Source organism: Motacilla alba, chromosome 1A (genome assembly GCF_015832195.1).
Source record: "Motacilla alba alba isolate MOTALB_02 chromosome 1A, Motacilla_alba_V1.0_pri, whole genome shotgun sequence".
In the NCBI taxonomy this organism is placed as follows: domain Eukaryota; kingdom Metazoa; phylum Chordata; class Aves; order Passeriformes; family Motacillidae; genus Motacilla; species Motacilla alba.
The window spans coordinates 50,694,241-50,711,345 of NC_052031.1; the positions used below are offsets into that span (position 1 = coordinate 50,694,241).

A 17,105-nucleotide genomic window follows, 5' to 3' on the forward strand; every position below is an offset into this window, starting at 1 on the left:
GGCTTGTAAATTCTGCATTCTTTGCGTCCACTATCTGGTACGTCCCTCTTCCCAAGCTTTGTTAACCTCCCCTGAGGTCACTGAAAAACACTGATCCCTAAACCTTAACAGGGCAGTTCTACTGTCAAGTAATTCCTCTTTCTAACACCTGGACATCACTTGGAGCTTGTTTGTTAGCTCCTGTTTCACAGATTAATCCTCTTTTCTTGTTGATCAGAGCTGAAAGTACACAAAGATCAAACATCAATGAACATCTTCCCTTGAGAAAATTCCTGAACGGTTGACATTTTGCGACACCGCTGCCGCTCTACGGCATCCGCGCCGGCTGCTCGCTTTTCCGGGGGTTGGCGGTTTCCTGCTTTTACGACAGGGCGCTGCCGTCGCGCGGCGCTGACGCGAAGGGCGCGCCGGGGCTGCGCGCGGCCCTTTCCCCGCCCGCCGCCGCCGCCGCCGGAGCCGCTCCGGGATCCGCCGCCGGATCCGCCGCCATCGGGACCGCGCCGGGGCCGCGCAGGTGAGGGAGGCGCTGGAGTCGCACCGGAGCCGCTCGCCTGCCGCGCCGGCACCTCCCGCGCCTACCGAGACCCCCCGGCCCCGCCCCGCCGCTCCCGCCGGTTCCGGTGGGGCCGCGTCCCCGCCCCTCCCCGGCACACGCAGCGCCCACCGGGACCCTTCCTTCCTCCCCGGGCCTAGTTGGCGGAGGCGCCTTCCCTTGGCGGTGGCTTTTGCCGAAGCGAGGCCTCAGGTCTCGGTGCCACACCGTGCGGCAGCTGAGGGTTTGAGAGGGTTTTTTTTTTCATTTTTTCACCTTTAGAAAATTAAAAAATGGCGAAGTTTGTGGCACCCGTGATCCAGGACAACCCCTCCGGCTGGGGCCCGTGTGCTGTGCCCGAGCAGTTCAAGGACATGCCGTACCAGCCCTTCAGCAAAGGAGACCGCCTGGGCAAGGTACCTGTGCTGTGCTGGGCCGTGAGCTCCGGGGCCCTTCCGCCCCCCGCTCCCGCACACTGCCTCCCGTGATTGCTTTTGTTACCCTGGCTGCTCCTCTGGCACCCTTGGCAGTGTGTCCTGACACTGTGAACACCTAGCAGAGCTGGCAGGCAGAGGTGGGAGTCAGAAGGATTAGACCTGGAGCATATGTTGTGTTAATACTTATTTTTGACTGTTTATGATCGTTCTTAGGTGGCCGATTGGACAGGAGCCACATACCAGGATAAAAGATACACAAGTACGTGTGGTCTGCTGGCTGTTCCTGGGGTTTATTTTCTGCAAAGTTTCCTTCTAAGCGTCATTCCTGCTTTCATGTCTCACACCCACCCTGTAATTATCCGCACACCTCAGCAAGACAGGCAGCTTACTTTAGGAAGCATGCTTTACCCTTGGGAGAGCTCTGTGGGGCTCTCCCTGTCCCTGGGGCTTACTCTGGGTTTTTGTACGGCCTTAGTACCCGGGCTCGTAAGGGAGGTGTGGGGGGGGAGCAGACGTGCAGGTGTAAGGCAGGAGTCCCAGTATAGATATCAGACTTAGGTGAAGGGAGCTGGGGAGAGAAAGAGACAAAGCATCAGGATTTTTTTTTAGGACCTTGGTGCTGAGATGCTTTGTTTTATTTCCAGACAAGTACTCGTCACAGTTCGGTGGCGGGAGCCAATATGCCTATTTCCACGAGGAGGATGAGACCAGCTTCCAGCTGGTGGACACGGCCCGGACGCAGAAAACAGCGTACCAGAGGAACCGCATGAGGTTTGCACAGGTAGCGTGTGCTCGGAGACAGGATCAGAGGGGAGCTTCAGCAGCACAGGATTCTTCCCAACTGAAGCGTGTTCCTATTTTTTTCTGTCATTTCTGCAGAGGAACCTTCGGAGAGACAAGGACCGTCGGAACATGCTGCAGTTCAGCATGCAGACGCTGCCAAAGAGTGCCAAGCAGAAGGAGAGGTGAGGCTGCAGAGACGAGCATACCGAGCTCAGGTTGGAGTGTGTGAACATATTGTTGATGAATTTGCAAACTTACAGTAACAGAATCTGCTGGAGCAAACGGTCAGCAAAGAATTTCAGGATGTTTTGAGTCCAGTGTTCTTCTAGTGTCAGTAGTACTTAAAAGCATGGATTTCAAATGGCTACTTAATAATTTAGGAGAATTTTTTAGTTATGTTTAGAAAGTAATGGTGGCATTCTAAAGAGAGAATAACCTTTCTGAAAACTGTATTTCGGTCTTCAGGTAAAACTATATAAAGAGCTGCTCAGAGCAAAGAACAGACTTTTTAATGCCTCGGGCATCTTGATCAACAGATGGCTCAACAAATGTTTCAGCAGCTCGGTGTCTGAAAGCAGTGCTCCTCTGGTAGTAGTTTGGAAGTGGGGGAGTGGTTGTGGCATATAGGAATCACGGCTTTTCTCACATTTGTCATTTTAGAGATCGTTTGCGCCTACAGAAGAAGTTTCAGAAGCAGTTTGGAGTGAGGCAGAAGTGGGACCAGAAATCACAGGTAGACAAACTGATGAGCATTGTGCCCCCTCTGATGGTTAGGTTTCTGTGTCTGCACTCACAGGGCAGCTCCTCTTGCACAAATCCTGATGTGTCTCCATTTCTCTCTGTACGTGTCCCACCTCTGGCCGCACAGCAGAAACCTCGTGACTCCTCTGTTGAAGTTCGCAGTGATTGGGAGGTGAAGGAGGAGATGGATTTCCCTCGGCTGATGAAAATGCGCTATCTGGAGGTGTCAGAGCCACAGGACATGTGAGTTCCTAAGACAGCCCTTTGCTTGTTACTGGAAGTTACTGGATTTTTGGAAAGCAGGAGCTCAAGGGTCTCTTGCCTGGTCCCAATGTTCTCATTGAAGTACCAAAACCAAGGGGAGGTAGTGGAACACCCAGCAGGCCCTGTGTGGTTCATGAGTGGTGTTATCTGTAAGAGGGGTAATCCAGATGGTCCTCTTATCTTTGCAGAGAGTGCTGTGGAGCCCTAGAGTACTATGACAAAGCCTTCGACCGCATTACAACAAGGAACGAGAAGCTCCTGAGGAGCATTAAGCGCATCTTCCATACCGTCACCACTACGGATGACCCAGTTATCCGAAAGGTATCCACCAGTTTGTGAAACTCAATGTGTTCCGTTGTTGGAGACCAGCTGTCACCGTCAGATCAAAGGGCAAAAGCAAGAAGCAGTAGCTGGTACCAGTATTTTTCGTAGGTGAAAGGCAGAGCTAGATTAATGCAGAGTTAGGAGCAGTGGCCAAGGCAAAGCTAAAATTCTGGAAGGGCAAGCAGACCAGTACTTGAGCTGTGTTGGGAAGAAAACTTAAATCAGAGACTTCATCCTTGGGCCTTGCTTTTGGCGGTGGGGAAGGCTAAGACATTTCTCTCTTGTGACTTGATTTGCAGTGAGAAGCTGTGCATTTTCCAACAGAATTAACATTTTGTAATAGTTTCTTACCTTCCCCTTGTGTGGGTGAGAGTGGGCCAGGATTGCTGGGTAGTACCTTACGCTTTGTTTGGCAGTCAGTGGGGTACTCACCAGTACCACTTTCTCAGTCAGAAGAGCAGAAGAAATCAGTGATCTGGTTTGCTAGCACTTCTCGTCCTACCTAGAGAAGGGATATCTGTTCTTTTTGCTGAAACAGTTTTCTCCTCCTCCTGTATTCACAGCTGGCCAAGACACAAGGGAATGTGTTTGCCACAGATGCCATCCTGGCCACACTGATGAGCTGCACTCGTTCTGTCTATTCCTGGGACATCATTGTCCAGAGAGTTGGATCCAAGCTTTTCTTTGACAAGAGGGACAACTCAGATTTTGGTGAGGAAAAGTCCTGAAAAGAATTTCTGTTGCAGCAGCTATATGGTCTAATTTTCTTCATGCTTATTTGGGTGTCCACACTGAGCCCCCTGAACAAGCTTATTACTGCAGTACATGTGATAGCTGTGTGGGGAACTTCAGTATTGATCTGCTCTGATGTGGGGCTAGAAATTCACTAAAGCTGACGTAGGTACTCCCCCAAGTGTAACCATTTGCATCTGGTTTTCTTCCCAGACCTCCTGACAGTGAGTGAAACAGCCAATGAACCACCACAGGAAGAGGGCAACTCTTTTAATTCTCCACGCAACCTGGCCATGGAAGCTACCTACATCAATCATAACTTCTCCCAGCAGTGCCTGAGGATGGTAAGGTGGAACAGTGATGAGTAGTGGGGTCTCTATTCCAGAGTCTCAAGAAGAGACTTCATTAAGGCTTCTTTAATACAGCACAGAAGCATTTTAATTGACAGTTGTGTTATACCAGTGGTCTTTCAGTTTTCAAGGACGTGGGATTATTTCTGGTGAGCAATGTGACTTTGTTGTAGAAAGGTTTTCACCTTGATTTCACAGAAAAGTCATCCTACTCCCATTGATGATGTAGACAGGTTTCTCAGTACACTTAATGAAGCCTAAGTGCCAGTACAAGTACTGCTTATAGTACTGTGACTAATGTGGGCATGAGGCTTTCATCAGCTGTCTTAATGTTTTGGTGTTTCTTTACATAAGGGAAATCAGCTACTGTTGCTGTAAAAAAATTTTTTTCCAATAGAGGAAAGCTGTCCCCTAACATGCTCTGCTGTTTTCATCTGCAGGGAAAGGAGAAGTACAAGTTTCCCAACCCAAACCCCTTTGTGGAGGATGACATGGATAAAAATGAAGTAGCCTCTGTTGCATACAGGTAAGTTGATATTTCTGATGCCCAGGTTTGGCAAGAGGGCAGGATGTCAGTGTGATATGGAGGCAAAATAGGCTGGGAGTGTTATTGATAGAAGCTTTACCTTGAGAGGGATTCATGGATGGCCTCACAGTGAAAGGATAAAGGAGGAAAGGATTTTGCTGAATGCTTGCATGGATCTGGAAGAGAACAGAGGTCAGAAATAACCAGCTGGATTGTTTACTGGCAGGTACCGAAGGTGGAAGCTGGGAGATGATATAGATCTCATTGTCCGCTGTGAACATGATGGAGTGATGACAGGAGCTAATGGAGAAGTGTCATTCATCAACATCAAAACACTGAACGAGTGGGATTCGAGGGTGAGGAAGAGCAGGATCCCCAAGCTAGCTCTAACTGCTTCACTGCTGCCTGACATGCCAGGTACCGCAGGGAAGATGAGACAAACATCTGGCAGAGTTACATTCCACTAAGGAGTGTAACTTTGGTGGACCAGCAATGCTGATGAGATTCTCCCCTAAATGTGAGGTAGCTGGCTTGAGCCCTCTTGTCTCCCTGGGTGTTCAGCACAGTAGCCAGTCTGTTCTTACGGTTCTCTTTAGAATTCTTTCCTCACTAACTACCCCTTCTAACCAGTGCCACAAATCTTCAGCAATCCCAGCTGTTTGCATTTCTCCCTTCCTGGTGCAAGAGCTTTCTCTGTAGGCTGCAGTTTACATTCCCTCACGTGGTACAGTAGGATAGGCAGCTTCCCTATGTGAAGATGGCTGAGGAGATGGCTGCTGCTGGCTTGTCAGGCTGACCCTGGTTCTGATTCTCCTCTCAGTATTGCAATGGGGTAGACTGGCGCCAGAAGCTGGACTCTCAGAGAGGGGCTGTCATTGCCACGGAGCTGAAGAACAACAGCTACAAACTGGCCCGCTGGACATGCTGTGCACTGCTGGCTGGATCAGAGTATCTTAAACTCGGGTAAGGGGGGCAGGTCACACTGAATGTCTTCCAGGTGCATTTTCCATTATTAAACTTGGTGTATGTCTGAGTGAAGAATTTACAGAACAAGTTATCCTAAAATCACCCAGTGTTTGAGTGGCCTAGGAAGGAGAGCTTGTGGTGAGTGCACCAACCTTGGTGTAAGCTGCTTCCTCTCAGCATCCAGCTTTGACTGACCCCACACACGAAGGACAGGTGGCCTGTGTGGGCACTCAGCATCTTTGCTGTGATCACCAACAAGGGAAATAAATACAGTGACTGTATTTACTGTCACTGTACATAAAGTGACAGTATTACTTACTGTCACTGTGTGTACAGTGACAGTGGTGCCTGTCAGGAATCTGACTGAGATCCTCAGTGCCCTGTACTGAGAAATTAAGTGGGGGGGGGAGATATAGCCACAGTGTTTTTTAAACTGTCAGCTTAAAATCAGTTGAGTACTGTAGATAATGAACAAGAGGCTTTTGCTATATAAGTTCTAGTGGTTCTGCAACCCTCAGTTCCATCCACAGACACAGGATTTATTTTCCATCTTTTTCATTGCAAACTCCCGGCTAATCGAGCTATTTCTTAATTTTATTTGTGAGGCTAATTCTTCTTTATCTTTTGTACCTCTCCATCCGATTTGAGGATTTCCAGGTGCATTGTAGATTGACAGTTTGTAGCCAGGAAATCCTCTTAGCTTTCAGTGTTGGAGTATTAGGATTTTTTAGCCCAGAAAACAAAAATAAGATGATCACACTGCTTTTCTTGCCGGTGTTCTGCTGTCTGGGTGTAATCTCCTGATACCCCTCTGGTTTCTTCCTGCCCCCTAGGTATGTATCCCGTTATCATGTGAAGGATTCTGCCCGCCACGTGATCCTGGGCACACAGCAGTTCAAGCCAAATGAATTTGCCAGCCAGATTAATCTGAGCATAGAGAACGCCTGGGGCATCCTGCGATGCGTCATTGACATCTGCATGAAGCTGGATGAGGGGAAGTACCTCATCCTCAAGGACCCCAACAAGCAGGTGATCCGCATCTACAGCTTGCCTGATGGCACCTTCAGCTCTGATGAAGATGAGGAGGATGAGGAGGAAGAAGAGGAAGAGGAAGGTTTGTAGCATTTTTGGTGCTTTATGCTTTGAAGTAATGTACTAGTCTGGATGAAAAGGGGTGATGTATGATGAAGACGAGAGCTGAGGGTCAGATCTGACCAGTGCAATGGCAGGAGAGGAACGAGACTGGAGAATGTGTGGTCCCAAGGATGGGACTCTGTTGAAAATGTGAGGGTGACATTGCGAGTACTCAGCTGGAAGAAAAACAGCGCAGAGTTAGAAATGCAGATATTGTGCCTCTGTACAGATACTTTATGAGGACTGATTTTTAGCAGGGGGAGGGTTTGGGGGGAGGTCCCAGATCCAGTGCACTGTCTGGCAGAACGAAGCCTGCCAAGAAGCCCTTCATTCAGCGGCCCCAAGGTCTGCAGGAGTGGGTGTGTGCTAATTTCTGTTGGTACTGAGATATTTTTTGACTGCAGTTTTAGAAATTGCAGTGACTATAAGGTGACACATTTAAAACGTGTGGTGACAGAGCACAATTGAGGGAATGTGGTGAGCGCTTTTCTGAAGTGACTCTTGAAGCTGAGCAGTCACTGGCTGGTCTGGATATGAGTTTTGGAGGGTCAGTAGTGCCCAGTGGACAGCTGCTGCCTTCCCTTTGCTGCCTAAAACCATCTCTAATGTGAGATCTGTGGGTGCTCCACTGACAGGGGGAAGCCATTTATCCTAGAGCTCTTGCTTCTGTGATAGGAAAAATATCTCCCAGGTTATTTTTAGGCTGTAAGCTTAGCCTGGCTGCTCTGGATTTTATTATGGGAATGTTAGTTGGGTTGCTGCATCATTTGCTTAGGAATGTAAATTGTGTATGACGAGTGTGTGGTCTTGGCTGATGGGCAGGTTTGTTGGGAAGCTGGACAGAGGCAAAGAGACAGTTGTAAATCAAAGTGGCAGCCTTGGTTTTTTGTGTTCCTTGTGGCATTTCCTTGATAGCGAGGGCTTAATTTTGGGGTTTTCTTTCCCCAGCTGCATTCACTTAATTTCTTGTTTCTCTTCTTTTTCAGAGGAAGAAAGCTGAACCCTGCAACCAGCACCTAGGGGCTGCAGTGCCCGGGCAGCCCCGGTCCCGGGGGATGGGCTGTGACTGTGCCTTTGCCCCCGCTGTGCTGCACATCGATCTTTAACGGGGGGAAAGCGGAATAAAGTTGATTTTGCCGACTGCCGGCGCTGTCTGTGTGTGTATGCCTGGGTCGGGTGTCCCCCGCGGTCACGGCTCCGGCCCGCGCCTGCCCCTTTAAGCGCCGCCCGCCCCCGGACACGTGGTGCGCGCGCCGCCATGGTGCCGGCGGCGGTGGCGGCGTCACGTGGTGCGGGGAGCGCACCGCCCCCCTTGCTCGCCCCCGCAGCAGGCGGGAGGCAGCGCCGTACCCGTCCCGCCCTGCCCGGGCGGCGCGGGAAGGAGGAGGGAGTGGAGCGGGAGGAGCGGAGCGGCGGGAGCTCCATGCTGCAGGTGAGGCCCCGGGCGGGACGGGTCCGGGCGGGCGGCGGCGGCCCCGCGCGTCACGTGCGCTGCGCCTCGTGCGCTGTTTGGCGGGGGCATCGGGGCCGGGACCGTATTGGCGGGGGCGCGAGGGCAGCGCTGGGCACCCCATCTCCCATTGGCTGGGGCGCTGCGCCTCCCGTCCCTATTGGCTGGTGGGTCGCTGAGGCGCTCGCGACCAGCAGTCCACAGGTGCTGCCCCACCTCGCCACCTGTGTGGTGTGGCGGGGGCCGCTGTGCGTCCATTGGCTGGAAGGCCCGGGACCCCTGCTGCTATTGGCTGGCAGGGAGCAGGGCCCTGCCCCAACACCCCACCCTGTGTGGGGGCGGCATGGCGGCCGCCTCTGGGCGACGACTGGGGGTGTCGGGGGTCTCATGTGGGGAGGCTGCAGCCCATGGGGTGACGCCTCTCGGTCCTCGTCCCTTCAGGGCCGGCCTCGCCAGCCCCGCCATGGCCCCGGCGGTCTGCGGGACGCTCCTGGGGGTGGTCCTGTACGCCAGCGGCCTGTACCGGGTGAGCGGTGCCACGTTCCTCTACCACGACTACTGCGTCATCGGGGCCGGCCCCGCGGGCTTGCAGGCGGCCTATTTCCTCCAGCAAGCCGGCCGGGACTACATCGTCTTTGAGCGGAGCCATGCTCCCGGCAGCTTCTTCGCGCTCTACCCTCGGCACCGCAAACTCATCAGCATCAACAAGCAGTACACGGGCAAGTCCAACAGCGAGTTTAACCTCCGCCACGACTGGAATTCGCTCCTCAGCCACGACCGGCGGCTGCTTTTCCGACGCTACTCTCGCGACTTCTTCCCCAACGCTGACACGATGGTGCGTTACCTGGAGGACTTTGCTTCCCTGCTGAAGCTGCGGGTTCAGTACAACACAGCCGTCATCCATGTGACATTGGAGAAGAATGAGCAGGCCTGGAACGGCCATTATTTTCTCCTGACTGACCAGGACAGGAAGAACTACAAGTGCAGGTAATGGGCAAACCTGAGGCTTAACATGCAGTTCAGAGTTTTGCCCTTTTGAGGCATGAGTATCTCCGAGTTCCCAGCCTCTTACAACCTTAATCACCATCAGGGGCGGAAAACATTTTTTAGGGATTGGCAGGTGGTTGGGTGGAATAACTGCTCCTGGGAAGGCATTGCCTTTCACGAGCAGTGTTTTGCTTTGGGCAGCTGAGGAGGTTGGGAGGGCAGACACAAATTGGCTGCCATGGCCATCACTCAGCGGCTGTCCTTGATAAGTATGCTTGAAGTCACTTTTGTTTTATCACTAGATAATTGCTGTCTGTGAAAAAAGTAATGCAGTTGTAGTCACAGCCAACACTGCCTTTATTACAAACTGGATTGAGTCAGAGCAGTGACATCTTGCTCCTGTTTTCCCCGCATGTGCTCAGAGGTGTGTCCCAAACAAGTGAAGCCCTTGGCTGGCACAGAGCTGGAACAGGTGGGGGTGGGGGGGAAGCAGAGGAAAGTGGGGAATTTTTTGGGGGAGGGGCAAGGACTGTGAGAAATAACCCTCAGGGCTGCTGGTCGCTGAATTCCCCTTCCACTCGTCCTATTTGTGTGTGTGTATCCCGTACGACCACTGAGCTCCATTCCTAAAAACCTCAAAGTTACTCGTGTGAACATATGGAGTATATCTGTCACCTCTCCTGAGAGCCTCAGCTCTACGACAGCAGGTCGTGCTGGCTGTCACTTGCCGGTGTGCTGCTGGCAGGCTCCATGGGGACAGAAGGCAATCCCGGACACCCACGTACCGCAAGCGAGTTGCTCTCGGGACGCTGTGTAAGCAAGGCTGGGACAGCAGGCAGTACTGCTTGCCTCAGCTGCCTGCTGCTTCCATTTAAGTCACAAAAACTTCCTCAAAATTCAAGTAAAAGCTCTTATGGAGTGATATAAAAAGATGACTGTAGTTATTTTTGGTGTCAACAATTAGTGATTTGCTAATGTGTTTTTATGACTGGCAGTTACATTTCAAAATATCGAAACTATTTCCTGTCTTAAAAATGACTTCTGCTCTGCCAAGTGTCAATTCAAATTTTAAATCAAAGTAATTTTTATGCAACATATAATCAACCTGTGATACTGTTAGTGAGTTCATATGAGTAGAAGTTGCATTCATGAACAGGCGAGGGAGATGCATATATTCAGCACCCACACTGACTGTTGCTATATATAACAGTGTTCCTAGTTGTCCTAAGGATAGGGAACACAGGAGCAGGTCATTAGTTGAAGCTAGGTAGAGGTTTCTCTTGAAACCATGGCCTTTGCAGCTGGTCTAGTGTCACAGTGGGGGTCACATTGCAGCCACAGTGGGAGGAGGAAGGAATGAGGAGATGGAGCCCCTTGCCTGAAATTCCTGCATTTCCATGTGCTATCCCTGTTCTTGCAGCTCTTTGTTGGTTGCTTCTGGGACGTGGGTTCCCAATGTGGTAAACTTTCCTGGCTCAGAGTATGTTGAGGGTTATGAGACTGTATCCATCAACCCGGAGGACTTCGCTGGCCAAACTGTGTTGATCTTGGGCCGAGGGAACTCGGCCTTCGAGACAGCGGAGAACATCCTGGGTGTCACGAATTTCATCCACATGGTGAGCCGGTCCCGCGTGCGCCTCTCTTGGGCCACCCACTACGTCGGGGATCTGAGGTAAGGAACTGTTCCTGTTCCTGTTCCTGTTTCTAACACAGCTGGAATATAAACAAGGAGAATCAACTCTTTCCCAGGCGACAGGCTGGACTGGTGCTGTGGTCATGGGGGCCATAGGGGAAGTATGGGGCTGTCTGCAGGACCTTGCTTTAAAGCAATCCAGGTTGCAGTTGCTGAACACAGAGGCTTGGTGAGAGCTTTTTAGGACCTAAAATACAAACACTTGGAAACTATAATCTTTAAAATGTATTGGCTCTCAAGTTATTCCCTTGCTTCCATTTACAGAGGAAAGTTGGGAGGTTGGCTACACCCTGCAAGGACAGCGAGGCTATGTTACCTCTGCTGTTCCTGTGAGCCTGAGGCTCTGGGGATAACCCTTACACTGAAGAGGAGTTGGGATGCCTGATGAATGATCCCACTTTCAGCAGCTAAGACAGAACTTCTCTTCTTTACATTCTTGTATTTTCCATAGAGCAATTAACAACGGCCTGCTGGACACCTACCAGCTGAAATCTCTGGATGGGCTTCTGGAGGGTGATCTGGAAGATCTGGCTATTGTTAAGGACAAAAAGGGAAAGCTGCACATCACACTGCGGTTCTACTTGGAGAACAGGAACATCAGCGCAGGCATCGACTCCATCACCCTCCCTCAGGATGAACTGGACAATTTTGCCACCCGTGCACCTTACGACCGTGTCATCCGCTGCCTGGGCTGGAAGTTTGACTTCTCTATCTATAATAGGTGAGGGACAACCAGGATCTCCATGAAAAGAGGTATTTAGGCTGAAGGGCCTGAGTAGGGATGAAAAGGAAGAACAGGTCTTCTCCTGGCAGCATTGTTTGGATCTCCGTGTGCTCTGAGCTGCTTGGTGCTGCACAGTCCTTTGTTTATCCTGCAGGTAGGGCTGTGTCCCAGTGGGAATGTGTGTCACTGCCCTCTGACCAACAGGCTTTAAGGCTGTGCCGATGGGAGCACTGAGACCTGAGTGGCACAGAAAAGCTTGTACCGTTAGAACTTAACATCCTGACCTGCCAGATCACATGGAGAAGGCTAGCAATGTTTGGGGTTTTTTTCTGAAATGAGGATGATAAAGGTGCAGATCGCTCCAAAAAGGTTTTGTCTGGGAAAAAAAAAATTACCTTCATTCCACCTTGGTAGATCCTGCAGTTGAAAATGATATTGCTAACTTCACTGTCTTCCAAAATTCATTGTTAGTGGCTCAGCTGAGAATTAGACTTTGTCCAGGGCTATCTTGAGATGAATACCCTTATCCTCCAAAGATCCTTATTTTAGTAGTAAACGCCACTGAAGGCAGCAGGGGTATGAAGCAGAATCTTGCAGTGGCTGCAAAATAATGTGTATCAGAAACCCTTTTTATTTTTCTACTCCTGTCCTTCCTGATAGCCTGCTCTTCTCTTTTGCATACCAGATCCCTGAGAATGATGCCAGGAAAAGGGAATATTAAGAAGTATCCTCAAATCAAACCCAGCTACGAGTCTAGAGGCACTCGGGGGCTCTTTGTTCTTGGCACTGCTAGCCATTCAGTTGACTTCAGGAAATCTGCTGGGGGCTTCATCCATGGATTCCGGTATACAAGTGAGTACTGGGGTATACAGAAAGGGCAGAGGTGGAAATTGTTCCTCCCTTCAATGGAACAATCCATAGCTTACTGCTGGAAAGAGTTAAGGAAGTCTTAGTCTTGTTCTGGCAATAAAAAGGACAAAACACAGTCAAGTTGCAGCTGCATCATCTGAAGTGGAGGAGAAGTGACTTGGGGTCATATATGAAGTTTTTGGTTGTCTGTCTTTGTTTTGTCTTGTCTCTCTTGCCCACTGTCTGTTATTTATGTAACACAATAGATTTCTTCCTGCCAGACGCTCTGCTCTGTGACATGCTGTGGGTGAGAGGTCTGTGCTGTAGAGTTAAAACCCAGCAGCTGTGGGCAGTAGAGAGAATTTCCTTCTTTATGTGTGTGTAGCCATCCTTATCATTAAAGGACTGCTGAGAAGTAATGAAATATCATCAGGGACCCTCCCCGCCCCCTCCCCCACCACTTAGCATCACATCAGCTTTCCGAGGGCATCTCCACTGCAGTTACCAGCGATTGGGGTGGGAGATCCTGAGCATGGAGGAGCTGTAAAGGTTGTTTATTGTGTCCTGCTGCAGCGCAGAGATTGGATTTCTTAAAGCATACTCTTGTGTTGTTAAATAAGCTGTCTTTGTTTCTCTCCATATCTTAGCTCGGGCAGTCCATCGCCTATTGGAAAACCGTCACCATGGTGTCCCCTGGCCATCCACAATCTACCCTGTTACACAGCTGACCAATTCCATCATCAAGAGGGTAAATGAGGCCTCAGGCCTCTACCAGATGTTCAGTGTCCTGGCTGACATCATACTGCTGAGAGAGTGAGTGAGTGAGTAATTAGTCCCAGCGCTGTGCTCCATAATTTCATTTCTGTTTCTTTACCACTGCCTCCCATGTTGCCACCACACCAATTGTGCTGTTCCTGCCCAAGGATGTTACCATCACATAGACAGCCACCCCAAACCTGTACTACTGCTGCAACTGGTGCCCAATTGTGCAGACTGTTTCTCCCTCTTAAAGGGCTGAAATGGTCCAGACCTTCCCTCTAGGCTCAGAGGTGTAGTACTCTTTTACTGACCCCAGGAAAAAACTTTGTTGAGCAGTGCTACTGTAGGGAGAATCCCATAATCTAGGAAAACAATGGTGTCTTGTAAAAGTATCTGCAGCCTTTATAAGCTCTGCATAAAGTCCAGCTCAGATTAGTAATGACCAAACAAAATTACTATCTGATGACTTTTTTGCTTTAGCCTTGACCAGCTGAGGGTGGGTTGTATCCCAGCTGGCTTTCTCTGGTGGAAAATTCCGATGATGTGTTTTCAATTCACAGGAATGCCACAGCATTTGAATACCTGGAAGAGTACCCTATTGGAGTCCTGGCCGAGCTCGAAATGCAGACAGGAAGAAAGGCTCGCAATGGGCTCTTTGTCATTATCATGGAGTATGGGAGGAATTTCTCTGGGGCTGACAAGGATGTCTTCTACTACAACCGTGCTGTGGGAGAGGCGCAGCATGCCTGGCAGTCCAACTTTTTACACCCTGTTATTTACTATTACAAACACCTCCCAACAGGTAAGCTTTCCTGCTAATTGTGTGACACAACCAAAACAAAGAGGGATAAAGATAAATCAGAGCCAGAGTTGGGGGTGGTACCTGAAAGCACTATTCCCCCTTCCTGTGAGACACCTCCCACCACTGTGTGAGCTGAAAAGGAATCTGAGAGTTGGCAAGAAAGTTCCATCCGTAGGACCGATATAGGGGGTGGGGGGTTGTACCAGAGACCTCATGTTTGAAAATAGGAACAAACAGGCATGATGGAAATTTCCCCATGGCCAAAAAGAGGAACAGTTCTTCCCCTTGGCTGGCACCCTATGTGAATTTTGCAGAACCTGACAGATGAGGGTGTTGTTTGGCCATCTTGCTGCCAAGAGAAAGCTGCTCTCTGGCAGGCCCAGGTCTGAGAGGTCACACAGACAGAGAGGAAGCCAAAGGCAAGGATTTGAAGAGGAGTGTTCTATCTGGCAGCGAAGGCTTAGGGTGGACTTCCTTGGGAAATGAGTGTGTTGAAATCTTCATCTCCAGAAACCTAGGGTTAGGGTCCAGCTTGCCTTCTCAGAAGTAAGCATGATGGGTAGCAGCATTAAACACAACATAGGCCATCTGGCAGTCCCTGCCCAGGGGGAAAAGGAGTGAAATGACAAGAATGCTACAGGCAGGGACAGAGGGCAGCTGTGCAGTGGCAGGCTGTTGAGGACAGAGCTAGCAGAGGGGATTGCAAATGAAAGTAACGGATTAAAAGGTCAGGACAAAAGCAGAAACAGCTGTCACAGCTGCTTTCCACTCCCCAAGCTCTTTTTAATGCCATTTTGCTTCTAAGAGACTCCCTTAATGTTCTCTTGGCAGAGCGTGAGATGAGATTCCGTCCCCCAGACTGGCCTCTGCCCCGGCCAAATGCCATCCATCACATTGTGGAGGACTTTCTGACAGACTGGACAGCCCCGAATGCTCACATCCTGCCGCTGAGGCGGTTTTTGGAGAACTGCCTCAGCACAGACCTGCGCAATTTCTTTGCAGGTAATTTGTGCACAGGGTCGAAGTGGCAGGAAGAGGAGGAGCAATGTGAGGAACAAGTGACAGGAGTGATCTCTTCTGCAAATAGCTGAGATCTCCCTGTGGTGAGCTGCTTGTGTCTCACGGTCAGTCACACCTCCTCAATGCACTCACCAGATAGTACAAAGTGCTGTTCTATGTTCCCAAAGAGTCCTTGCTCTTGTTCACCATTAGAATAAGACTGGCCCAGGCATGCCAGGATTTAGAGAAAGGCATATAAGGTTGGGTTCAATCCTTTTTCTAGCTGCAGCTTTCCTTTCTTCTTCATTATCTGAACATTTCTTTGTGCCACTGTGTACTAGATCTCATGTACTGGTGATTGGATTGCTTTCCCATGGGCAGTGGGAGTGCTGTGATGTGAGAGGGGAAGAGCCTCTGCTGCCTCCCTTCCTGGTCTTAACACTGCTGTGGGACCCTCCTGCAGGAAGCCCATGTGGCGCACACAGGGAAGCCATCTTGTAGCACAAAGAGGATGCCAGATGGATGCAAGCTCAAATCCAGCTCCTTTTTCTCTCAGTGTGCAGACTGGGGAATCCCCCTCTGCATCTCCTTAGCTCTGCAGAATTACATCAATTACTGTGCTGCCACCCAGGGAAGAGTACCGTGTGGGAAACTCCAGCCATCTTTGCTCATCCTCTCTGCCTTTTGTTTTGAGCAAGTCCCTGATAGTTTATGGGAGTATTTCCCTACAGGGTATCTCTGCTGACTCTAATTTTTGATCCTTTCCCCTGCAGAGTCCTGTTTTCTGTTTGCCTTCACCCATCAGAAGCTGCCTCCCTCCTGCCAGCAGGGGTATGTTCGAATGCAGGGACTGGTGGGGAGCCAGGAGCTCCGGCAGAATGCGGTACAGGCTGGGCTGCTGCAGGATTACACTCAAACAGACTTCTCAGATGACAGCTCCCCTGACAGCCACGATGGGTCACAGGAGCAGTTGATGAGAGATCATGGGATACCGGGTCATCCTCTGCAGCATCTTGTTAATGCCAAGGATGAGCTTTAACCTTTCTTGCTCCACACTGAAATCCAGAGGTGCTCTTGTGACAGTAGTGTAACAGAGATCCACAGCAGGATTCTGCCCTTTCCAGCGTCCCTTTTCCATCCCCGTGCCTCCCACTGATCGTGATTTGCCAAAGACCTGCTCAGATCTTGCTGTTACAAAGAGAAGCAACATACTCTGAAGGATTGAGGGACCAAAACCCAGTGATGCTGAGGTTCCCATGTTGTCCTTGCAGATTTCAGAGTTGCCTGAAGATAATGTTGGCGTTTATCTCACTGACCAGTATCTGCAGTGACGTACAGAGGCCACAGAAGTGAGCGCAGGAATGTCACGTCCCCCTTCAGAGGTGGCCTGCTCACAGCCTGTGGCTCTCTGGTCCCTGGATGCTGTATGCTGTGTATACTTGAAGATTTGTTTCTGCATTGAATCCTGAATTGGTACTCCAGGCAAACTTCCTGGTATTTTTCCTGCATTTGAGTTAGGGCAGTTGTGTAGCTTGAGTGGGGAAAGATGACTTTTTTTAGTTACTGTATAGGTCAGATAATTTATAATTTCCCAGAGAACACTACAAGGGACTCTTTCCTCCACGACAGATGAGTAGCTTGCTTAGAATTCCTGGGACACAGAGACTTGAAGAGTTTGGGTCTGCTGTCCTCATGGGGTTTTTTTCTCCCACACCAAGCAGCCTAGAAGGTTAGCCTGTCTTTTATAAAGCATGACCAGTATTTCTCCTATTTGCACTATGTCCCATCAAGAAAGTTTGATGTTGTTAAAATGCTCTTTCTGTGTTTTATTCCCCTCCAGTCACCTTGAGATTTTAGAGGGACTGACAGGGAGGTTGTCTACACTTTACTGCTCCCCTTGTCAGCCACATTGTCAGCCTGTCACCTCCCTGTGGACTCCTCCCATGGGCCTGGAGTTGCAAAACGAGCAGTTTTGAGCTTGACCTCATGATGTCCCTGTGATTTCTAGGAAATAGAGGAGGGGTGACAGGGAACAGGCTTTTATCTTCACACG

The 17,105-nt window shown here is 50.1% G+C and overlaps 2 protein-coding genes across 3 annotated transcripts; both read left to right on the top strand.

Moving 5' to 3' along the window:
• Positions 1–395: 395 nt before the first annotated feature.
• On the top strand, positions 396–7,934 carry EIF3D (eukaryotic translation initiation factor 3 subunit D). Of its 2 annotated transcripts, none has more exons than XM_038154994.1 (15): positions 396–514; positions 815–948; positions 1,183–1,228; positions 1,614–1,750; positions 1,849–1,934; positions 2,413–2,485; positions 2,621–2,736; positions 2,946–3,078; positions 3,645–3,792; positions 4,027–4,157; positions 4,604–4,689; positions 4,916–5,045; positions 5,510–5,652; positions 6,489–6,769; positions 7,776–7,934. In XM_038154994.1, the coding sequence occupies exons 2-15, from the start codon at positions 826–828 to the stop codon at positions 7,787–7,789; spliced, it is 1,647 nt and encodes a 548-aa protein (XP_038010922.1). In that variant the 5' UTR covers positions 396–514; positions 815–825; the 3' UTR covers positions 7,790–7,934. The 2 variants fall into 2 exon arrangements, with proteins under 2 accessions (XP_038010922.1, XP_038010923.1); XM_038154995.1 differs by having other exon boundaries at positions 2,624–2,736.
• Positions 7,935–8,065: 131 nt separating this feature from the next.
• FOXRED2 (FAD dependent oxidoreductase domain containing 2) lies at positions 8,066–16,863 on the top strand. Its single transcript, XM_038154993.1, has 9 exons — positions 8,066–8,221; positions 8,681–9,226; positions 10,647–10,898; positions 11,371–11,640; positions 12,329–12,495; positions 13,140–13,305; positions 13,812–14,053; positions 14,885–15,055; positions 15,826–16,863. Exons 2-9 carry the CDS (start codon positions 8,703–8,705, stop codon positions 16,089–16,091), a joined length of 2,058 nt encoding a protein of 685 aa, XP_038010921.1. The 5' UTR covers positions 8,066–8,221; positions 8,681–8,702; the 3' UTR covers positions 16,092–16,863.
• Positions 16,864–17,105: the final 242 nt, after the last annotated feature.